The sequence below is a fragment of the Drosophila nasuta genome, chromosome 3, assembly GCF_023558535.2.
Source record: "Drosophila nasuta strain 15112-1781.00 chromosome 3, ASM2355853v1, whole genome shotgun sequence".
Lineage (NCBI taxonomy): Eukaryota > Metazoa > Arthropoda > Insecta > Diptera > Drosophilidae > Drosophila > Drosophila nasuta.
The window spans coordinates 22,339,230-22,361,262 of record NC_083457.1 but is presented as its reverse complement, the minus strand read 5'-3'; the positions used below and the strand labels follow the sequence as shown (position 1 = coordinate 22,361,262).

The 22,033-nt window shown below is 42.8% G+C and overlaps 6 protein-coding genes across 8 annotated transcripts; 2 read left to right on the top strand and 4 right to left on the bottom strand.

Annotated features, from left to right (window-relative positions):
• Positions 1-64: 64 nt before the first annotated feature.
• Positions 65-1,529, bottom strand: LOC132792081 (putative gamma-glutamylcyclotransferase CG2811). Of its 2 annotated transcripts, XM_060801310.1 has the most exons (3): positions 962-1,529; positions 794-901; positions 65-720 (listed from the first exon to the last, which is right to left on the bottom strand). In XM_060801310.1, exons 1-3 carry the CDS (start codon positions 1,273-1,275, stop codon positions 678-680), a joined length of 465 nt encoding a protein of 154 aa, XP_060657293.1. In that variant the 5' UTR covers positions 1,276-1,529; the 3' UTR covers positions 65-677. The 2 variants fall into 2 exon arrangements, with proteins under 2 accessions (XP_060657293.1, XP_060657292.1); XM_060801309.1 differs by having other exon boundaries at positions 65-901.
• A 440-nt stretch (positions 1,530-1,969) lies between these two features.
• LOC132792080 (troponin C-akin-1 protein) lies at positions 1,970-4,273 on the bottom strand. The gene is made up of 4 exons (XM_060801308.1): positions 4,096-4,273; positions 2,653-2,874; positions 2,503-2,600; positions 1,970-2,437 (listed from the first exon to the last, which is right to left on the bottom strand). Exons 1-4 carry the CDS (start codon positions 4,108-4,110, stop codon positions 2,269-2,271), a joined length of 504 nt encoding a protein of 167 aa, XP_060657291.1. The 5' UTR covers positions 4,111-4,273; the 3' UTR covers positions 1,970-2,268.
• An 859-nt stretch (positions 4,274-5,132) lies between these two features.
• Positions 5,133-6,308, bottom strand: LOC132792074 (epidermal growth factor-like protein). Its single transcript, XM_060801301.1, has 3 exons — positions 5,582-6,308; positions 5,413-5,523; positions 5,133-5,358 (listed from the first exon to the last, which is right to left on the bottom strand). Exons 1-3 carry the CDS (start codon positions 6,091-6,093, stop codon positions 5,256-5,258), a joined length of 726 nt encoding a protein of 241 aa, XP_060657284.1. The 5' UTR covers positions 6,094-6,308; the 3' UTR covers positions 5,133-5,255.
• Positions 6,309-6,492: 184 nt separating this feature from the next.
• On the top strand, positions 6,493-8,012 carry LOC132792076 (LHFPL tetraspan subfamily member 2 protein). Its single transcript, XM_060801303.1, has 3 exons — positions 6,493-7,549; positions 7,610-7,723; positions 7,777-8,012. Exons 1-3 carry the CDS (start codon positions 7,150-7,152, stop codon positions 7,917-7,919), a joined length of 657 nt encoding a protein of 218 aa, XP_060657286.1. The 5' UTR covers positions 6,493-7,149; the 3' UTR covers positions 7,920-8,012.
• LOC132792066 (dnaJ homolog subfamily C member 21) lies at positions 7,903-10,037 on the bottom strand. Its single transcript, XM_060801292.1, has 2 exons — positions 9,173-10,037; positions 7,903-9,113 (listed from the first exon to the last, which is right to left on the bottom strand). The coding sequence occupies exons 1-2, from the start codon at positions 9,773-9,775 to the stop codon at positions 8,037-8,039; spliced, it is 1,680 nt and encodes a 559-aa protein (XP_060657275.1). The 5' UTR covers positions 9,776-10,037; the 3' UTR covers positions 7,903-8,036.
• A 398-nt stretch (positions 10,038-10,435) lies between these two features.
• LOC132792060 (uncharacterized) lies at positions 10,436-17,989 on the top strand. Of its 2 annotated transcripts, none has more exons than XM_060801285.1 (8): positions 10,436-11,306; positions 11,646-11,967; positions 12,029-13,004; positions 13,305-13,752; positions 13,830-14,246; positions 14,317-14,511; positions 14,577-15,226; positions 15,421-17,989. In XM_060801285.1, exons 2-8 carry the CDS (start codon positions 11,701-11,703, stop codon positions 15,624-15,626), a joined length of 3,159 nt encoding a protein of 1,052 aa, XP_060657268.1. In that variant the 5' UTR covers positions 10,436-11,306; positions 11,646-11,700; the 3' UTR covers positions 15,627-17,989. The 2 variants fall into 2 exon arrangements, with proteins under 2 accessions (XP_060657268.1, XP_060657267.1); XM_060801284.1 differs by having other exon boundaries at positions 11,643-11,967.
• The last annotated feature ends 4,044 nt before the right edge of the window (positions 17,990-22,033 follow it).

Below are 22,033 nucleotides of genomic sequence, written 5' to 3'. Positions count from 1 at the left end.
AATTCCATTCCATTCTATTCAGAAGTGGTCACTGAACTGGATGTCAATGGCTTTAGCAGCTGCCTTTTAATGTCAGCGACGACTTGAGGTAATTCCTCTACTACCCATAAAAATAAAAAAATGTAAGTATACAGTCTATAGCAAATAATTCATTTAACATTTTTGCAAGCTAAGAATTAGCAAAGCCATGTTCGAAATGCCAAAGTTCAAAATATCCATATGAAGTTATGCAACAAATATCATTGAAGTTGACAACAAATATATGAGCATTTCAATAATGCCGCATTAAAATTGATTAGACTTTAACTACTAAAGAGTTAGCCATGCATAAAGTTAAATAATTGTGGAAGATTTCAAGACTTGACTGCAAAAATCCATCAAAAAGCAAGTTTTTTTTGCGACATACTGAATCAACAAGCAATATTTCAATAGGAGTTTTAGAATGATGTTTCTCATGAATAAAAATTCATTCTTAGATTCACTTTTTTTGCTCAAATAAAATGATTATGGCCTAAATTGTTGAAAATACGTCTAATTACAAAATATTCTGAATTTTAAATTCATTATTTGCAATCCCTGACATATATGTAGATTCAATCTGATACATAACTCATTTAATTATTTTTAAGACTCTTTTTGGCCAAAAATGCGATTTGGAGTTGGCATTCATCATTCGGTTAGTCATCGTTGAACAGATCATCCGCGGTGCTGTCCGCATAGCTGCAAATCAATTCAATGACAAGATTAATAAGCAAGATCATCTTTTGCTGGAATTGCTGGATCGCGAACTGACTTCTCGGAGTATGCCTGCTCCGGCGTATTGTGATAGCTAGTAAGTAGTGGCTTTTCCAGCATGCTCTCCGGAAATTTACGTATGAGATAAAGCCAGCAATCCAATGTCCTGCAGCACGTCAAGAATCATAAGTTATAATTTTTTTATCACTTGGAGATCTTTGCTTACTCGTTGTGCTCCGTCACTATGACTTGTGGCTCTCGATCGTAGTATTTGGGGTAATCCTCCAGCACATCCAGTCGGGCAAACATGTTATCATCCACTTCGTAAATCTCACCCTCAATCTGGTGTCCAACTCCCTGTTTATTCAGTAGAAATGGAATGTTGTAGCGAGTGCCGATCACCAAAGGAAACTTGGCCACTGTTTTGCCCTTGGCCACAAACTGGGAAACGCCATTCTCCTTTGTGGTTAGCCAAATGTGATTAGGCTCGCCACGTTTAAGTGTGCCATAAACAAAAACTCTTTTGAGTACTTGCGTCATCTTCAATCAGCAATAAAATGTTGGTAAAGTTAAATTGTTGATGTGAACAAACATCGATCGATTGCACTATCGATGCATCGATGTCTTTCAATTTTGTGTTAACATTAATTTTAAATAGCCAATCAATTATCATTTTTTGTGGTCAACATATTTAAATACATTATTTGTTTTATTTATTTATTATTTCCTTTAAAAGTGCTTTATTTACGGAGTTGTTTTCCTGAACACCTGTGGTGAGGTATGACCGCAAGTTACAAATTCTAAAATATGTTTACATAGACATACCAAAATACAGAAATTCCCTTAATTGTTACCTGGCCACACTTTGCATTTAACACTAGTATATTTTCGAATGTTAATAGAAGGCGCGCTATTTTAATCGGCTTCTAAATTGCGTAATTGCTCCGCAATTCTTTATCTAAACATCGCTATTTTTGTCAAAAAGAAAAACTGAAAATCAACTAACAATTTACGAATGGAGATATAACCATAGAGATAGCGAGAAATAAATATATCTCAAATGTTGTATTTGTATACCAAGTATATATCCAATCGTTATGTTCCCACTATGTTAACTTACCACAGGTCCACTGCTAACACTACAGCTGACTTTACACTGAAAGAAACTGATCTGCCGTTTACTGCCACCTGTTGACTCTAGACAAACATTTGAAATAGTGTTTACTTAAACTAGTTTTTGTTGAAATTGCTTTTATTTACTCGAAACTTATAAAATTACCAACTACGCTATAATATATATTTATATCATATCAATATGTACACAAAAAACTTATAAAGCGCGCACATATCAATATCATTAAGTCTGAATGTGTCATACATAAATACGTCGTATATAAATATATGTATGTACGTATGAACATATGTATGTCGCTACATATATGTATGTTTGTATATATACTTGCTACAAATGCAACTACCGGTTAAAGTAATAATTGGCCACGCCCTAATATCGGGCACACACTTTTGTTTAGCTTAGTTCTGGGCAGTATAGCTGAGATCATCCTGGGCAGGATGCTTGTGAGTGCGGCGATGGCGCATAATATAAGGATGTGTCGAGCTGTTCTCGTAGCCGGACAAATATGGCAAGGATAGCAGCTTCTCGGGATACTTCTGCAGCAGATAGACCCAGCAGGGAACGGTGCTGCAAGCAAAAATATATTTATAGATCATCATACGATGATGATGGTGATGACATCATCAACTTACCCCTCGCCAACGCCAATGTTCATGTCCTGCTTCTCGCGCGTGTAAATGTCCTGGCAATCCTCTAGATTGTCCAGTGAGTTGAGCATGCGATCATCCACCTGGATATAGGATATCATTAGATAATGGGCGTTGGCTATATATACTGCTTACCTCGTAGATCTCGCCGGTTACATAATATCCAACGCCGGGTTTGTTCAACAAAAACGGAATGTTATAGCGCGTGGCAATGACGAGTGGCAGCTTCTGCGTCGTCGTTGCGCGACACCAAAAGTTGGCATAACCGTTGCCAGTATTGGCCAAGATCGAGTTACTGGGCTGGCCATATTTCAAGGCACCATAGACGAAGAGTTTGCTCAACGCTGAGGTGGCTTTCTGCAAGGATTGATATTGATAATTAGAAGAGCAAAGCAATGAAAATCGATAATTGGCAGTACTAAGGAATGAAACGCATATCGAAAATTGACAGGATAATTGAAACCGCCAAGTGATGCCACCTAGCATAGATATCGTTGATTGATAGGATCCCGCATACGCAGCAGATATCGATAAGCTCAAGCGCTTTGCATATTAGAAAGTGCTCAATTGTAAATCTATAATTAATACCTGCCGCGCTTATCAAACAAACGCGCACGTCTGGAGTAGCTGAATTTTTCCACGCGACGCGAGGCGAAGAGAGGTGACGAGGCAAGCAAAGCAGCCCCCAGCCGTGCGTTCGATTGATAAGGTCTTTCTTCAATACGACGACGACACACACGAGCCGTCGTCGCCTCCGCATCAGCTTTGCCCCTTCTCCTCACCTTTTTTAGATTTACCGCATTCATATTTATTTATAACATTATTTCGCTGCCGAACTGAAACGTTGCTCGTTCGTGTCTCTCGCAGTTAACGCTGTCGTCGGCATCTCGTTTAATGCATCAACCGGTTTTCTGCATTCACTTCTTTTTATTTTTGCCCAGTCGATTGTTTTTGTTAACATCGACACACTCACACACATATGCATACTAAGTGTATTTACGGTTCTTTATTGTTCAAGTTTTTGGGGCTGGCGACGTGCGTGATGTGCAAACTGCGCAGCACCTACGCCTACTTCAACATTTTCTATGTAGAATACGATATAAAAAAACACACACACACAATCACAGACATAATACATGCATGCATGTGTAATAATTGCTTAAAACACGCTAATCAATGAAATTAATAGAGATAAGTGACAGAGCAAATAATCTTACTAGCCACTTTTCAATGTCGCTTTTGTTAGTAATTTGTTGCAATTTACTAAGCAACTAGTTGTCTGCCTTGCTGCTCTTACATAACACGAAGTACTGGCACACACACATGCACACACGCGCATAAATACACATACACAAAGCAAAGCATATGCACGCGCCTCTAATCGTTTAAGAAATCATTTTCCCACGCTTCCTTCCTACTACGAAAAGTACTGCCAACTCGTCAAAAGGATAACAACTTGCTGCTGCATGTGTATGTGTTCATGTGTACATATATGTACTTGACTTCCTATGTATATGTATGTGCGAACACATGTGCTTGGGTTGGTAGAAATAAAGAGAGAGTATTTTGTATATTTACCTTGACTTGTCCCATTTTCTTTAGTTATACTTGATTTTAAATTGCAAATCACTTCAAGTTTTTATCGCAAGGAAAGCACAAAAGAAAATTGATGTACGAGAGACTTTTTTAAGTTCCAGCACAATTTTTTTAAGACTTCACAGCAAGTCGCACCGCACCAGTGGAAAGCAAAACTCCAACTGAACGATGTCGTCGCTGCTGCCAGCGGCAGAAGCCCAAAACATTGTGGAGAACGAATGTTGTGACAGCGACGTCGACGCCGACAGCGACTGCGACGGCTGCTGCTTTTGACGTCTACAACAACAAAAACAATAGTGGGGAACAGGCCCCTGCCCCAACAAGAATAAAATGAAAACACGCCACACACGCGCTGGCTATTTTGCCGCCGCCAACGCCGCCTCTCTCGCTCTCGCTTTATCTAACATTTCAGGAAAGACGAATTGTTAAAATACCCTAGACGTTAGCTTAAGACACAAATTAACGCACACTACGACATAAAAACATAATTATTGTTTGTGTATGTGTAAAAACTGAAGCTTATCGAGCCTTTTTTTCGTTAAGTAAAACTGGGTCTGCTTTCAACTGGTTATTCGTCCAGCGACATAGACACGGCGCAGGCGGAAGTGCCAAATCCCCCTCTCGAAGCGAGGGAACATTGATTTTAAAGCGACGCCACTGCTGCACACGTAGGCAGTGGGGATTTTTAATATGTGCAGAAGAAGAAGGCGCGTTTGCTTTGGTTTTCTTCAGCGCAGCATGTTGAATGAGCGAACTGATTAAATAATTAACATTTACTTTTTATGTTCAAAATGTAAACATAGTTTATAAACAATAACACAACATGCACATTTAAGTGTTTGCTTACAGAGCAGAGCGGGCTCTCTTGCTGTCTTCCACTTCTCTCTCTCTCTCAGCTGCTGTTAATGCACTGTAAACAAAAGTGTGAGGCGTTTGCGTTCAGAAAATGCGTTGTTTGTACTGAGCATCTGCTATTTCAATGTCAATTTGCTCTCTTTTGTGCTGTTGAATAACTTAAACTGCCGGCTGTCTGTCTATTAATTAGTATATATTTACAGTAGCTTACTAATTAGTCCAAAGTCAATAAATAAAATTCGTAATGTAATGCTTAAAATAGACTGGAATGTGCAAAAAACAAAAGGTCAATAGTCCTTGGTGCAGTTGCCATTGTAAGCGAAGTGAAAGTCTTTGTGCCGGCAAGCGCACAAGTTGGGCGCAAAGCAATATGCCCTGGGGCCACAATCGCTGTAGGAGAGAACAATTACAGTGGAAAACTATGAGGGCACGCAGCATACTCACTGATCACAGATGGGCGTGCATTGTGGGCCATGTAGCAACGTCGCTCGCATTTCGTAACCCTGTGCGCAAATGCAGCGGCCATCGAACGAGCAGCTTCCATGGGTGCAGCGACTGGAAGTAAGAAAGGGCAAATGTACTACGAAGCTGTGACGTCACAACTGTTGCTTACCCGCGGCATAAATCAAGCAGTCGCGGCAAACGATGACGACAGCGTCGCGCCACTTCATCGTAGTAATAATGTTTGCTCTTAGGACAAATGCACAGCTCGGGACCGGCACAATAGCCACCTGCTTCCAGACAACCTGGCACACATTCAGCGGCACAGGCAACGCCATCTTCAAATGCACTCTGATACTGATTGTCGCAGGGACATGGACCATCCTCAAAGCAAATTCCGCGCACACACACTATATTACAGCGACGCACGCATTGATGCGTGTTCACTATGAGCATCTCGTACTCGGAGCAAATGGGAGGTGGGTCATTCAATTCCCAGTAAAGATATTCGTGATAGTAACAGTGAGCCTGGAAGCTACTGGATAGCAGCAATAACAGTAACAGCTGAAACGACATCTTCGACTGAACGAATGAAGAGCGTTTGCAGATTAAGTGCAGGCTGAATATTGATAGTGAAAGTGTTTTGTTTTGTTTGTTTACAATCATGATCACGATCATTGCCATAAATATTTAAGTACACAATGTCGAGGTATGATGCAATTGTAATCACTGGGAAAGGCGTTAACTGATAAGACGAACGCGGTTCGATTACAAAACTTCATTTGCATTTCAAACAAAATCGAACAGACGCCAGACTATATTTATTACTCACCCACAGCGGCAGTCAGAGCGAGACAACTGCCCTGAATGTGAGAGAGGGTGGCAGGGGAGCCATACAAACAGATCCAACTCCAACATGTGTTGGGAGAGCGAAGCAAAAAACAAAAAAAAAGAACTGCTGAGAGCATAAGACTGAGTTTTGAACTAAGCGTGCGACAGAGACGAAGCTATGCAGTTGTTATGTGTGTGTGTGCGAAGCGAGCATGCAGAACATTTGCTGCGCCAGTCTGGAATGTCTGGATTTAAAGCAGCACATACACTCCTCCACTCCGCCGCCCTTCTGCGCATATCGCTGGCCTGACTCGCGACTCTGGGGCTTTGTTGGGTGCTTTCAATGCGCGCCATTCATTCAGTGTTGCGAGTTTTTTTCCAGCGTGTGCAACACGTCCACAAACGCCTGCGCACAAGGAAGTTGAGTTTGCGGCATAATGTTGCAAAATTGACAGCACATTGGAAAAATAGAAGAGTTTAATAACAACAACAACAACAATCATAAGTTTGCCTATTTCCAATTGGCTTCCAACGTGTCTACAAGTGTGTGTATGTGTGTGTGAGTGGGGTGAATGAATAACATAAAACAGACAACGAAAGCATATAAAATAAACAATTCCATTTCGGGCACGGCGTCTGCTTCGTTGGTCAGCTGGAAGGAAGTGGCGCTGTTGTTGCTGTAAGTGGTGGTGGTTGTGGGGGAGTGTGTGTGTGCGTTAGTTTATATGTGTGTATAGCTAGCTCATAGCATAGCACGCACTGCCAAATGAGAAATGATTAAAAAGCCCGCACAGCAGAGACAATTATGTATTCGTCAAGTGCTGACGCGTTTTGACCACTTGGATTGAAACATCTCATCATCAAAATCATCTCTAACCCAATCCCGAATCTCACATCTCTTGCTTAACAATGTGCTACGTGATTATAACGAGTGTGAGTCTAGTCTGGTTCCTTTGCTCGCTGGTCGCCGACATGCTGCTCGCTGTCTCGCTGGTCACGCCCAAGTGGCTAATTGGACCACCTAATCCTAGTCTCAATTCGAGTGCGTCGCATCGTTATCCCTCGGTTGGTATCTATACGCGTTGCAAGCAAACGCATTCGGGTTATCATTGTGGCAGCTTTGATCTGGATGGCTTTGCCACCGATGGCAGCGTTTATCCCTGGGAATGGAAGCTGGCTATGTTCTTCATGTCACTTGGTTTCGCGCTGCTCTCGCTCACCGTGGCTGCCACACTGTTGACTTGCTGTCGCCAATCCGCTTGTGGCAAGAGCATACACAACATGACCGCCTGTGCCCAGGTGTTGGCGGGTAAGTGCAGCAATAAACTCTACTAGAAATTAGCCTAATGCTCTCTCTACTACTTTGCAGGCATCTCGGTTATGTTGGCCATGTTTTTGCATCCCTTGGGATGGCGTGCGCCGCGCGTGCAACGTCTCTGTGGCACGGAGGCAGAACCCTTCTATCCCGCCGACTGCAGCATAGGTAAGCACACAGTGTTTAATATATTTAAGTTGCTATAATGAAGTCTGTTCCAGGCATCTCATTCTACTGTGGCATACTGAGCATTCTGCTGACGCTTGCTGCTGCTGGCATCAGTCTCAAGGCAGAGTCCTCCAATCTAAGGACACGCGTGCGACGTCGCGTCGAGGCGGGCAGCAAACTTGTTTGCATTCCTTGAGCATACATAAATGCGAATTTAATTGGGCATTTTGCACTTAATTTAATTTCGAATTTAACATAAATAAACAACTATACATCTTTTCTATCTAACTAGAGAGCAACCTTCTGTGACAATCTACTTCCGCCTGCCTTTTCCTTTGCCAGGCGGTTTGCCCTCCACTTCCGGCTTGGACTTGGGTATGTAGACGCCGTGATTTGTCTTCTTCAGATGCGCAAACAGTTTGTTCTTTGAGTCAAATACCAGTTTGCAGGTGACGCAAGTGTGTTGCACAGTTGTTGGTGCATCTTCATCATCACCATCATACTTGTCTCTGCTATTCTTCGTGGGCAATGTTGCTGCTAACTTGGACTTAGCTTCCGCTGCTGGCTTCGCTTCCGCTTCGACTTTTTGTTTGCCATTTGTTGTCTTATTTTTGGCTCTTGTCTTTTTGGTCGCCTTCTTGCCGCGACTCCAATCGTCGTCTTCAGCGTCGTCTGAGTTGCTGGCAGCTGGATTGAAATCTGCAGGGGGCGCCTCCACCTCCTCATCATCGTCGCTGTGCACAGCTACAGCTTTCGGTGCTGTCTTCTTTGACTTTTTGTTCTTCTTGTTGCGCTTGCTTTGCTGTTGCTCGATCAGTTCCTCTTCCAACTGATCGCTGTCAGCCGTTTCGTGACTGCCATTAAGCTGCAACTCCGCCAGACTTTCCTCGGTTGCATTCAGGCTCTCGTTGTGCTCATTGAACTCCTGTTCCTCGCTCTCCATTTCTTGTCGCAAACGTTCCACGTTGTCGCGATGCTTTTTGCTCTCCTCGTGGTTGCTGCGTGCTCCGGCATTCTTAAATGACTTGTTGCATGCCACGCAATAGAGATCATCAACATACTCCAATTCGTCCAACTCAGCGTCCTCCTCATCGTCTTCCTCTTGATGATCAGCGTCATCCTCATCCTCTTCGTCCTCCTCTTCTTCGTCTGTATAGATGTCGGAGTCGCTTCCATATTGCTGCTCTAGCTGCCGCAGTTGCTCCTCGTAGCCATCGTTGGCTACTTTGTTGGCACGCACCGCAGCCAATTGCTCTTGACGTTCGCGTAGATGCTGCTTGCGTTGCTCCTCCTGCTTAAGGCGATTTGCCTCAGCACGTTCCTCTAGGACACGTCTGTAGGCTTGAAGTCGACGATCTCGCTTACGCACAAACGACACCAAGTTGCGCACCTAGAAAGAACGAATGTTAATTCTCTTATTGATATACATATACAACAAATTTGGCTTACCTCCTCGTTGCGTTCCTTGCGTGCAGCCTGCACAATCTTCTTCATCTCCTTCTCGACCTTGCGTAGAATAAAGCGCTCCTTGATCTCGCGCACATCGTAGGGACAAAGCCATTCATAAGTCTTTTTGGTGCTGTAGGACATCCAGTATGCATAGAAAGGACCCACAACATCCTCATAGCTGCTGTCCGCATTGCCGAATTGCGGTGCGCCTAATTCATCGTCGCTGTCCATGAACTCCAGATCCTCGGATGCAATGTTGTTGAAGACATTCCGATATACGCTATAGAAACTCTGATCGTCGTTGCCAAAGCCTTTATAGCAGGAACTCGTAAAATATTGAAAGACGTCGAGAGAATTCTCGGAGTACTCCGAATTCTTGCCACGTAGTATCTGATCGCGATGATTATCGTACCAGGCACGCTCTTGGGCATCGGAGAGCACCTCATACGCCTGTTGTATCAGCTGAAAGCGTTCCTTTGCCTCCGCCAAACAGTCGGGATTTTTGTCTGGATGCCAACGTAGCGCTAGTTTTCTGTATGCTGTCTTGATGTCACTTTCGTTGGAGTCACGGGCAAGGCCGAGCTCTTCGTAGTAACACCGCATGTTGAATGATTGCCAAAAACACGAAATAATTACATGAATTTTGGCATTAAATCACAAAATTTGCGCGAAAAGCTTTTCTGTGGCCCGTGTTTGACAATAAAATTGCATGGCACGGCAGGGTGACCATCTCCTCTAAAGGTAAACATCGTGGCCTTTGTATCGATATTAATTATACCAAAATCAACCAACTCTCTTAGTATTTTTTGAGATGCGTTACAAGAGCGCCACTGTTTAACCAATATTTTGTTCTCTTGATTTCTTAAAAAACAAAAACCATATTTATAATTTAATTGTTGTAATTGCATTGTTTTTTTAATCTAATATTATTAACTGCCAACAATTCAAATTCATATTTGATTTTGCCGACAAAGACAGGTCACTGAACTACCATAGCATGTGGTGGCAAACCGATAATTTATAACTGCCTACTATATATTTTTTTAAATGGTATTGCATACTTTCAGGCTGAATCTTTGCTTAAATATGAATCACACTTCCATTTTGTTTAATATTTCTATAAATCGAAATGTATATTGTTTCGAATATAGGACATAAGTATTTATCGAAATAAATGCAAATTCGAGATTCGCAACAATGTAGCTTCAACGTTTTTGGTGGTTGCGCATTCCGTCAGTTGCTTTTTTCACTTCGGCGCTGGCAGTCGCTCTCTTTTTACCATCGCCGCGCAACAGAACACACGCTATTTTGCTACCACCAAAAATAAAATATAAATCCTACTAAGACCGACACATGCACATACCAATACATAACATTCGTTAGACAGTGTAAAATGTGAAGGAGAAAATTCTTTTCTGCTGGCAGCCTAAAAGTAGGCAACTTTCTGCTTTTTAAATTATACGTTCAAAACGCGCATATCCTTAAATTCATTTGCATTGAAAAACAACGGTAAAACTTTTCTACACGCTATAAACTAAAAATAGAAAAATAAAAGGAACGGAACTTGCATATAATAACCATTTAGAGAATTTACATACGTAACGAGATACAAAGCTATAAAGAAATCAAATCGAAACGAAATATTCACGCTGCAACAACAATTGAAAATAGCTTGACATAAAAATTGACATTTACGTTGGAGATTTACAACGCAGGCAAACGTAAGCTTCCGCAAAACGGGGAGGGTGACGGCCAGTTCACACAGACAGTCCCACGCACACACTAACACTTACACAACAACGTTGAGTAACTTCAGCGCACAGCAGGAACAAGAACGGGAACGGGAGCAGAAGCAGGAGTCCTTGATGCGGCAATAGGCGTGCATCTCAGCTTACAAACTACCCCCAGAAGTGCGGTTCTTGCTGTACTTGTGTGTGTGTGTGTGCGCCTGAAAAACGTCAACAAAAAATAAACAAACTCACACAGAGATAACGCGCTGTCTGCCCTCTGTCACACACACACAAACAGTAGTTGTAACTGTGTGTGTTTGTGTGTGGTTGGCCTTTCATCTCGTTGCCGCACAATAAAAACAGGCGTAAAGGATATTATGAGGCAGCAGACATTTGCGAATAAGGTAATTTCGCATCAAATTCCAACACAAACATTCTCACATACACATTCATTCAAACACGCACACACACACACACAGTCATTTACTCACTCACACATAGACGCAGTCGCCTTTGCAGTTTGGATAAAACTATAGCATACATTTATGGGCGCTCGTTGAGCTGCGGCTCGAGCTTCTTTTGTGTGCTGTCATAAATGGATTTTCTTATCAAGGCAAAGTGGCCCCAGGAGTCAGTTTTGAATCCTTGGCTCTCGCATTGTGTGCTCTACATTATGGGATTGCATTTTGAGCGATGCCACAATTTAAATGGAACCTTTTTGTTTAATCAACATTTTGCAGCAGCAGCAACAATCCGTCCATTTATATTACACTTAAGAAGCACAAGAGTTGCGCAACTATGTTTGGCTCCAAGTTGCGCTCCTGGATGGAGACGCACATTGTGCGTCCACGCAAAAAGAACAGCAAGCACAAGCAGACGGACCAGAGCAGCTCTGGAGGTGGCAGCAGCAGTCATGGCAAGAAGGCGGGCACCTTGCCGCAGAGCAGCAATCTAAAGTCGACCACGAGTCCCGTGTTGACCAGCAGCGGTAGTCACAGCAATAGCAACAGTCACAGCATTGCGAGTCCTGTACGACGTCGCGAAGTCTCCCCCATACAATGTCATGTAAGTGAGCAGGAATCCTTTCCAAAAATGGTACTAACTTCTACTTCTATCCCCACTGTAGACTCCCAGTCGCTATGGCTGGCAATCGCCGGATCAAGACACCATCACGTCGCCCAAGTCGGACAATCTGTTGTATGCGCCACAGCGTTATCAACGCCATCAGACGCTGCCACCATTGCAGCAACTCCAGCAGCCGCAGCAGCCTCAGTTGAGCGTACCCAGCAAGGACAGCTGCAGCTCCAACAGCGCCGACAAATCGCCCATGTCCCGTGTCAATTGTTCCTCCTCCTCCATATCCTCGTTGTCGTGGTCCACCGGCTCCAAGGAGCCCTCAATGCACTCGACGGCCAAGCAAACCAGTTATAAGCTGGAGCAGGAGGATGAAGTCGACTATGAGGAGGTGGGTGCTTTGTTGTTGCGTCCACAGCCGCCGCTTCAGGATTATCAGCGTCCGAATTCGGAGAATTTAAACAGTCTGCAGCTGGTCTACGAGGAGGAGGAGCAACCGCAGTCGAAGCAATCGCGTACGCACGTGCTCTATGGTCGACTGTTGCCCTCTAAGCTAGCGGCCGTACAGCTGGATGACTCTGTGGAGAGTTTGACCATGCCACCGCAGCCACAGCCCCCGCAACCGCCTTCCATGTCCATTGGCAATAGGATGAGAGCACCTCGCGGTTTGCCACGTGGAAATTTTATGCCTGGTCCGCGACCACACAGCCTGTCCTCCCCGGAGAGCGCCTACTCCACGGGGTATTCCACCGACGGCACCTCGCCCTGCGCCAACTCCCAGTCGAGTACGAATCCTCCCGCTCCGGAGTACTACATCAACATGCGCAGCGGCACCCACTACTTTCCCAGTCGCTCAGTCAATACGCTGGCCATCGAAGCACAGCGCTACAAATTCGGTCTAAATCGCATCGAAGAGATGTCGCCCATGGATCCGCTGCCCAAAAGCAACTTTGGCAACACCCTGGAACCCCAGCCCAGTCCGCTAGCTCTGCAGCGTGGCAGCCAAGCAACTAGCAAGCTCTTTGAATGTGAGTAGTCTAATTAAAGTACTTGACCTCAGCTAAGAACTTTTCAACCTCTTGCGACACTCCTAAACCCTAAAACACTTAAGCCGCCTTAAAGTACTTTAAGCCCTTTTGAACTTGTGGATCTATTTGATACAATTGAAGCTCCAATTAGCTTCTCATATTAACTTTTAAAGCTCCTCAAAAAACTCATTCGTTTTTCCTTAAAAGTGAACTGCAACTGATTTACATTTTCGCACCAGCCTGCATTAAGCTTTAAAAAAATCCTGTACCCTTTTAACATGTAAAAATTTTATTTGGCAGCTCCCTCGCCTAGACAGCGCCCTCGCATACGCACGAATCCCTGGTATAGCACCGTGGAGCACTCGCAGCTGCGAATGGAGCTGGATGCGGCGAGCACCACTTCCACCACTTCGTCAGGCATCAAGTCAAGCAATGAGCTGGAAGTGCGCGCGAGCATTACCACCTCAACCACCGCCAGCTCCTCAGCCTTGGCAATCGCAACCCCTAAGAAGGGTGCTGTTGGTCTAGCCGCGGACTGCTCAGAGGGTTCATCATCGTCCTCGACTGAAGTGGAAAATGCGCATGCAGCGCACACCATAAAACGCCGCCACTTAGCGGAGCACGTCGTTGGAGTGGGAGTGGCAGTCGGTGACTCCTTTCTGGTTAGTGACGATGAGGCCACGCTCAACGAGATGATTGGCAAGTTTGACGAGAGCTATGTCTACGAGAAGGAGACCGACATTCTCAGGTAGGCGCACTTATTAGGCTCCTTAAGTGGTTTAGAGGTTGCTCACTTTCGGTGTTTTTTTCCCCCGGACTTTGTAGCAGCGACTCGGATCCCACGGACTGCGCTTCGGAGCTAGACACCGGACAGGATGCGGGCGATGAGTGCGACACGGACGAGCTGCTCGACATTGACTTCATTGACACGTCCTCGATGCAGGAGGTGCTTGTGCTGGAGCGTCAGGAATTGCAGCGCAATCTGGGCAGCTGTCAGTATTATCCGAATGCGAGTCCAATGATATTGCGACGCTCCTCGACACGTTCGCGACGTCGCCAGCAGCAAGAACAACAGCAGCAGGATCAGCAGCGACGTCGCAAGCGTTTCCTCAAAACGCGTAAGAAGAGCTGCGAGAATCGCGAGAAGGTCAACACCTCCCCGTTGAGGGAACCGCGTGGCAGTCGCAGCGTAGGCGGTACACCGGTGTGCCTACGTCGTCAGCTGCTAGGACCAAAGGAAAGGTAGGGTCTAAGCACGAGTCGAAGTTAGAACTCTACTTTAACAGTAATCTCTGTTTATTAATCTTCTTAGGATCTACAAGACTTCGCCTCTGTCAAATCGCTCCAACTCTCTGATCTTTGGCAACGCCAACGAGCCGCATTTCATGACCATTGCGGAGAGCGAAAAGGCCTTGATGAAGGCCGATCTGGAGGCGGACATGAAGTATAAGCAACTCATCATGGAGGCCGAATCGTTGCTCGAGTCGCTGAAGAACAGTCTGCAAAGGTTCGTCTAACGTTGTACTTTTCCTAATCCGCTCAAATAACTTTCTTTTACTTACTCCTGCTCAGCATTCCGCGGGACACGCCCGTCGCCAGTCCGCGACGCCTCAATCCGCTGGCCAACAAGCGCGTGGAGATGCTCAAGAATAGCGAAGTGGAGTCTAAGAAGCAACCAGGCCCTGTGCCACCAACACCACCGCTGGAGCACGAGCTGGCCGCCGCCATTAACAAGCGCATCGAGATGCTCAAGTTTGAGACAAACGCGGGAGCCTCGCCGCCAAATAGTCCTAAGCCGGGCAGATGCAGTCCTCGCAAGACGCATCTCACCAACTTCATGAACCAGAATGCGCCGCCAGAGTTGCCACCACGCAAGCCGCAGCCACCGCAATCGCCACAGCTGCAGTTAAACGGACGTTGCCTACAGGGCAGCCCAAGGCATAGTCCACGGGGAAGTCCTCGAGGCAGTCGACGCCAAATCATCGCCAATGGCAGCGACTCCGAGTTGGAGGATTTGGCCAATCACAACTACTTGCCTCAGCAGCAGCAGCAACAACTGCAACCGCAGCCCCAACCCTATAATAATATGGACTACAGCAATCGCAATGTAACCGAAAGTCAGGACAATTTCTACTGTCCACACAGCGAGCCACTGAAGCGCAAGGTCTACAAAGGTAGCAGCTCCTTCGAGCGCATTAAGAAGACATTTGACTTAGAGTTGGGTAAGTGAGAAGATCCTTACATTGTAGGCTCACATTTTACCCGGGCTGTTTTATCCTACATTTGTATATTCCATCATATTCCTTATTTCTGATTCTCTGCCGAAGCATCTTTTGTTTTTGTTAACTAATCCTGAACTTGCTCAATTATCTTATACATCTGAAAACATTCTGTATATCCCAACTAACTTTTATAGATATGAGTGAGCGTCCCAAATCGATGGGACATTCCAACAAGCGCCAACAATCGAAGCTCTCGATGTCCGTTTCGGCAAAAAGCTCCATGCAGGACGTGACTGCAGAGGGCGCCAACAAGCAGCAGCTTATTGTTAGCACTATTGTGGATTTGAAGCGTAGTCTGGAACATCAAAGCTATCAGCTGAGTGGTCTTAACGAGGAGTAGCTTAAGGTATCAAATATATAGACTGACTGACTGACAGCCAATAATAATCATGAATTCATCAATACATCATATACGTTATCATCAAATTAGAGAATTAAGCAGAAGGTCAAGAAGACGACGACAGGTAAAAACAAGTCCAAGATCCCTCAGACTAAACAGAAATTCGTGTGCAATAACTATAACAATATAAGATAAGTGAAACAATTGATGGACTTCAGGACAGACAGCAGGTTATACGGTTATTTACATACACATAAAGTAGTTTTAATGGGTATACATAACTTCAATTGATAGTCTGTAGTGAAAGTAAATTGTTTTTTAATAGCATTTATTTAATCGTAGTAGTTAATTGATTTCTGTTTCGTTTTTTCGATCAGTCAAACACAAAAAAAGTTACTCTAGTTTTAATTGCAATATTCTCGATAGTTTCTCATCAATCACTACAGTTTCTACTTGAAAGCCCAATCGGAAAAAGCAGTGTTGAAAACACAATCAACTAATTAGTCAAACATCTATACTTAATATCGACCTTAGCCCAAATATCGTGTGCAATTAGAGAAGATCACAAAAACATTAACCTTATTTAGATGTGTTTTTATCGAACTTATCGAACATATCGCACTCATTATCATAAGTATTTTTGGTGCTGCGTTTTCATCACGTAAACGTAGTACTATCAATTAATCTACAGCTCATTACTAGACTTTGTAGCATTTCACTTAATCTACACACATATTCATATATACATATATACTATATAGTATCCATCTAGAGTACATCAATTAATACAATTATGAAAGTAGCATTTTAAGTAAAGTAATTTCAATTATGATATATCCATCCAACAAAGAAAATCTCGTTTAGCCAAATTGCCAAAAATTGTTTGTAGAATACGAAATTGTTTAACTGTTTTCGTTCTTCGATGAATTTTAATCAAAAAACTCAATCGGAATTTGAAACTGAATTTGAAATTTGTTACACGCGTATTGGCAAAAATTAATTCTGATTTCGAATTCAATGTATGGAGGGTCAAATTGGTTGTAATTAATTAATTAATTATGTAATTGTGTTGTGTTGTATTGTGTACTCATTATTTATGCATATAGACGCTATACTTAGAACCCTACATATAGCATACATAATATACTATATACATACTATATATTTAAACGTGTAAGCGAATAATGTAACGTGATAATAAACTTAATGAAAACCAGTCGGCAAAACGTGCAAACGTATTGAAAGTAACTGAATATGGAGTAAGTATCCCCGCTAATTAATTTTAAGTAGCTAATTATTTTTTACTCTTTAGTACTATGTATTACATTTCGTAATTGAGTTGTACTCGTAGATCCCGTAGCACTTGATCCCCGTACTTAACCCATGTAGTTGCACTCAATAAACCTTACGATTTGCTCCGCCTTACGTCAGTCGTCGCGTCTGGTGTCCAGAACCCATTTAACTAATGAGTTTCGGACGAACGCGACACTTGAATGGCAAAAGTGAAGGAATCAAGGTTCATTTCCCCCCATTTGCAAATACTACGAGTTCTACATCGGAACATCCAAATTTATGCGCATCCCACAAAATACTGAACTTTAGTTACCCAGTTAATGCGCAATACGCTTTTTCTCTGGGGAACTTTAGCTGCAATAATTAAATAATTTACCATACATAACATATGTCCCCTTTTGTTTGGGACTCTGTTCTAAGCGACCTTAAGACAATCCAACGAGCTTTTTGATAATTAAAATAAACCTTTACAACAAACTGTCAACTATAGAAGTACGCGTATATTACAAATATATATTTAGATTGTAGAAGTAGAATAAACGTAGTCATATAGTCAATAAAGTGAAATAAGACTGGTAGAAAGGAAATGTCATTCAAGTAGTTCTGGAGAAAACTAATATGATACCGTTATACGTTATTCAGTAAATTTCCGTGACGGATATTTTCGTGGTTAGTCGCTAGATCACATCTAATACTGGGAACAACTGAGCACTGAAATTGGGAGTACTCAAATAATTCCCAGAATGATTACCTACATACGTATACTCTATTTTTGACTCGTTCCAATTTTTTTGGGGTTAGCTTGTTCAATGTCTTAAACTCCTATGAGTAATAAATAAGTAAATCACATTAAAAAGTAAATTGATAAGTGAAATAATAAAAAACTAACATTGTGAGAAAATATATACATACATATTCCATACTATTCCATTTCAATCAACTTGGCTTGAGGTTATGTTTCCGTAAGTGGACTTTGGCCTCTTCAAGCATCCCCATTATGAGCAAGATGTTATCATTTATCTTTCGTATGTATCTACCATGAATAAAGGACCAATTTGTGTTAAAACTATTTACCGATGTCTCTTCCTGCTTATGCTTGATGGATGGGTTGATTGTCAGTCGTCCAGCGTCGTTGCTGGATGCTGTCGTACGTTATTCGCAAGTGGAAATTCCAGACATAATCGTCGCCGTCTCGTTCATTATTATGCCTGGCGGTAATATTCTCTTTTGGTTAAAAATAAAAACAATAAAAAATACAACAACAAAAAGATGTTCTAAAAATCAGCAAAAAAGCAAAGCAATGGAAAATAAGCAGACAGAAGAGCGCAGCAACCTGTTGATAATTATGCAAATAAAGGTGATGAGAGAGGAAGGCGATAGCGAGGGGAGACATCAGACATGGTCCGACTGGAATATCAATCGTATTGGAACGCACGCTTAAAACATATAAAACAACAAAAGAGCTTTAATTGGAGTGCTGCGACGGAGGCCCGACCCTATGTATTGTACATATATACATACATATGTAAGTACTATTGTGTGAGTTGAGCTGCGAATGAGGAGAATGGAGGATGCGAAACTGGTTCGCAGCAGCGCCCCTGGCGATGGGCCCAAAGGTAATTTTGGTAGATGAATGCAACAGTTGGAGAGTGCAGAGGGGCTGCACCAAAAAGCTCTACCACATTCCAAGCATACCCAGCTGCGCTGTAAATCAGTTGGTGAAGGGTATGCCAAACTAAAGGCGCAGTTGTTCATGAATTAATTACAGAAAATATGCATCTTAATAAACAGTATAATTATCTTAATTACATTTAGTATTTTGAGTAAACTGTTAGCTACACTCTACTTGTAGTATAAGCTTTAATCGCTTACGATTAGCAGTTGCAGCGTATTATCTAGTCAACTACTTTCCTCTGAAGCTTTCCGTGCTCAATTCGTTTTTGCAATCTCAGTCGCAGGCTTTGTAGTCTGCGCCGTCGACGTCGCAGTTGCAGCAGCGACAGCATCGGCAGCTTTCGATTTCAAGCTCTAGTACATAATGTGTATGCGCATGTCATGAAAGCTTTAACGACGACATGTTTTCTCTCTGTGTTGTTATTTTGTTGTTGTTGTTGCTGCTGCTTTTTAACGTCTTTTTGCATTTGTTGTTGCTTTTTGGCCATAAACTGATACTTTAGCTGTGTTGGCTTCAACGCACTCGCACTCGCAGCTGCTGCTCGCGTCGCTGCCAACAATGCTGTTTTTTTTTTAGCCATGAAGGTCATACCCAACGCTTGGCATTCAGATTCAAAGCGAGCAGCGCGCTGCGCTTGCGCCGCAACAGCAAGCAGGTGCGGCGAGCAGAGCGGCGGCGGCAGTCACACCGATGGACAGTGGACGGGGTGTTAGGGGGTCGAGAGGTGGCGTTGTTGTTTTGGCAGTTATGAAACTAGTCCAATGACTCTCCGCGCTGTTGTTGTTGTGCTTTGTGAGCTTTGACGCCTCTTCTTGTAAGCATGTAAATGTGCACACATACACGTGTAAGCATGTAAATGTGCACACAAACAAATGCATGCATGAAGCACACACTTACACATGCACACAAGCATGTCTTCATTTTGGAGGCACAACAACGAATTTGTTGTTTATTAAACAACAACCTGTCGATGCCCAATGCAATGGTCAGCATTGAAGCGACCCCCAAAGCGCCCAAATGTGTGTGCATGTGTGAGTGTATGGCCGGCCCCAAAATGTGCGACCAGTTCTCAAGATTTCGTCAGCCAGCCAGCCACTTCTGCTCGAGGTAAAACCAAATGTAGATACGCATTAGAAATAATTAATTTACGCATTAACGTTTCAATTTTTGGTTGTCTCTATTTTTTGTTTTGATTTTTGCAACGCTTGCTGAATATCATGTCATGAAATGCCAAATTGGGGTTAAGCCAAAGGTTTCCATTTACCTGGAGAAGTGGCAATAAAAGCGCAACACAAATCGCTGTGTCATGCAGCAATGGGCAAAAAAAATTCACAGAATCTTTGTCAACAACAGATTCGATGGATGCCTGTGAGACTGAGTCTGCTGCGTAGCTGTTTTTCTGGTTCTCCTCACAGTCTACATACAAGTCTACAATGCTCTACATATCCTAGGCAGCTTTTGCACAAAAAAAGCTTCGTGCGGTTCAAAGTCCAATGCCACAATTAAGTGTTGGGTTTTTTTTCGCCTCGCGGGATTTTCTGATGTTTCATGCTGAATTGTATTGTGCTGTGTTGTCTAGAACCGGCATAACCCTTGCCCCCTCTACCCTCCCCTATAACATATTAGCGATATCGATGTGGAATCTGGATATCGAGTTAAGGTATCCAGTCAGGTGTGTCCGTCGCTGAATCAGAAGTCCAAACTGGGAAACCTACGAGCAACTGACGTCACAATTGCCATTTTTGTTGTTGTTATTGATTTTTTTCAGCTATGTTTATGTTGATGTTGTTGCGCTTTTTGCTCTTTGTTTAGGGGGATTGCTGCTGAGGCTAATTAACTTGGAGTGCTCAATTAGCGTTTATTTCACATTGAGACTGCTGCCGATGATGAAGTGAACTTCAGAAATGCGTTCGATATTCCGGATTGAAGCACTTGAGACACACACTCTCGCATGTAAGCCGCATAAATAAGGAAATCTGCTGTTGATAATGTTGATGTTGATGTCGTTGTTATTGTTATTTACTGTGATGTGGTCACACTGGCTGGTGTCGCAGAATGTTCGTGAATGAATATATCGGCATCTCCGCCGTCGTCGTCGTTGCCGTCGTCGTCATGATTTAGCGATTTGTAAGAGCTGTTGTAGGTAGGTTGCTTTATGTGTGGAATTTCGAGTTTTCGGACTTTGTACTACTCGCTAGCCATGAACCAAGCGCTTGGCCGCCAGCCCATCAGAGAGACAGAGCGACAGAGAAATAGCCAAAAGCTGAAGCCAGCTTCGTATATTGTTAACATTGTTAATGTGATATTTCGGAGCATGCAAATGTTTAAAACTTCGACTACTCTATGCCTCTCTCTTTGTCTGGCACTCGTACCTAGGCTCTAATTATTCGAACAATGAATGGGGAGACTGGAGACGGGCCTCATGACAGCATAATGCGGAATTCTAATCTTGTTTATGGCTAGAACCAAAAAAAAAAAAACACTCGCATCACATCAGGTACTACAACCCATGAATACTCATTGTGTTCTACCCATATAACGATCTTCATGATCAATGCATGAATGAAACACTGACAGCTGAGTTTTGTTTTTTGTTTTGCTATTTTGTTAATTTGGCTAACAGGAAGAACAATTTTTCTCTAAGGCATTGGATCACTTGGATAAGCTTCTAACGGAAATAATTAGTCGATAATTATTGTTTATTGATAAATCTAAAAATAAAGGTTTATACCTGTTTTTTACACTTTGACATACTTCCGCCATGGTGGTGGGGTTAAGCTTGGGGTCAAACACAACGGAAGTATTTTAAATATGCAGAGAGGCCGAAATATTCATAATACATATTTTTTATATTTAATTCGAAATACATGTATAATATACTGTTGCTAAATACCCTAAAATGGGTATATTAAACATGGTTCAACGAGGAGTTAAACGCCAATTATTCACGCTTTAAGTTGCAGTCACACATTTAACATGTTAACAAAAAAACATAAACAATGTTTACATAGTAAAATTGTTTAACGATCCAAACAAAAGTCAACACATATGTAAAACACTCATTTTAGTATATTATGAGGACGATGACTGCCAAAAATACTAAATTGTAGACTGACTAATAATCGTTTTAAAATATCGCAATAGAGTCCATTTTAAACAGTCAAATTTTTAAATAGAGTATTTTTCACGTCGTGTTGCAGCTTTGCAACTGGTTTTTTTTTTGGTTATTTCGCAAGCTGTAAGTTTGAAGTTTATGGGTTTTTGAACATTATTTTGTCACATGCTGAGCCACACACATTCACACGTGATAATATTTGTTTCCGAGTGCAGTTGAGATTCTTTCGAGCAGCGCTCGCTGAAGAATTCGCAGACCTTGACAAAACTTAACCTTGCCGCGATCGTGTGAGTCCCCCAAATACACCTGCCCTCTCTCTTCTCT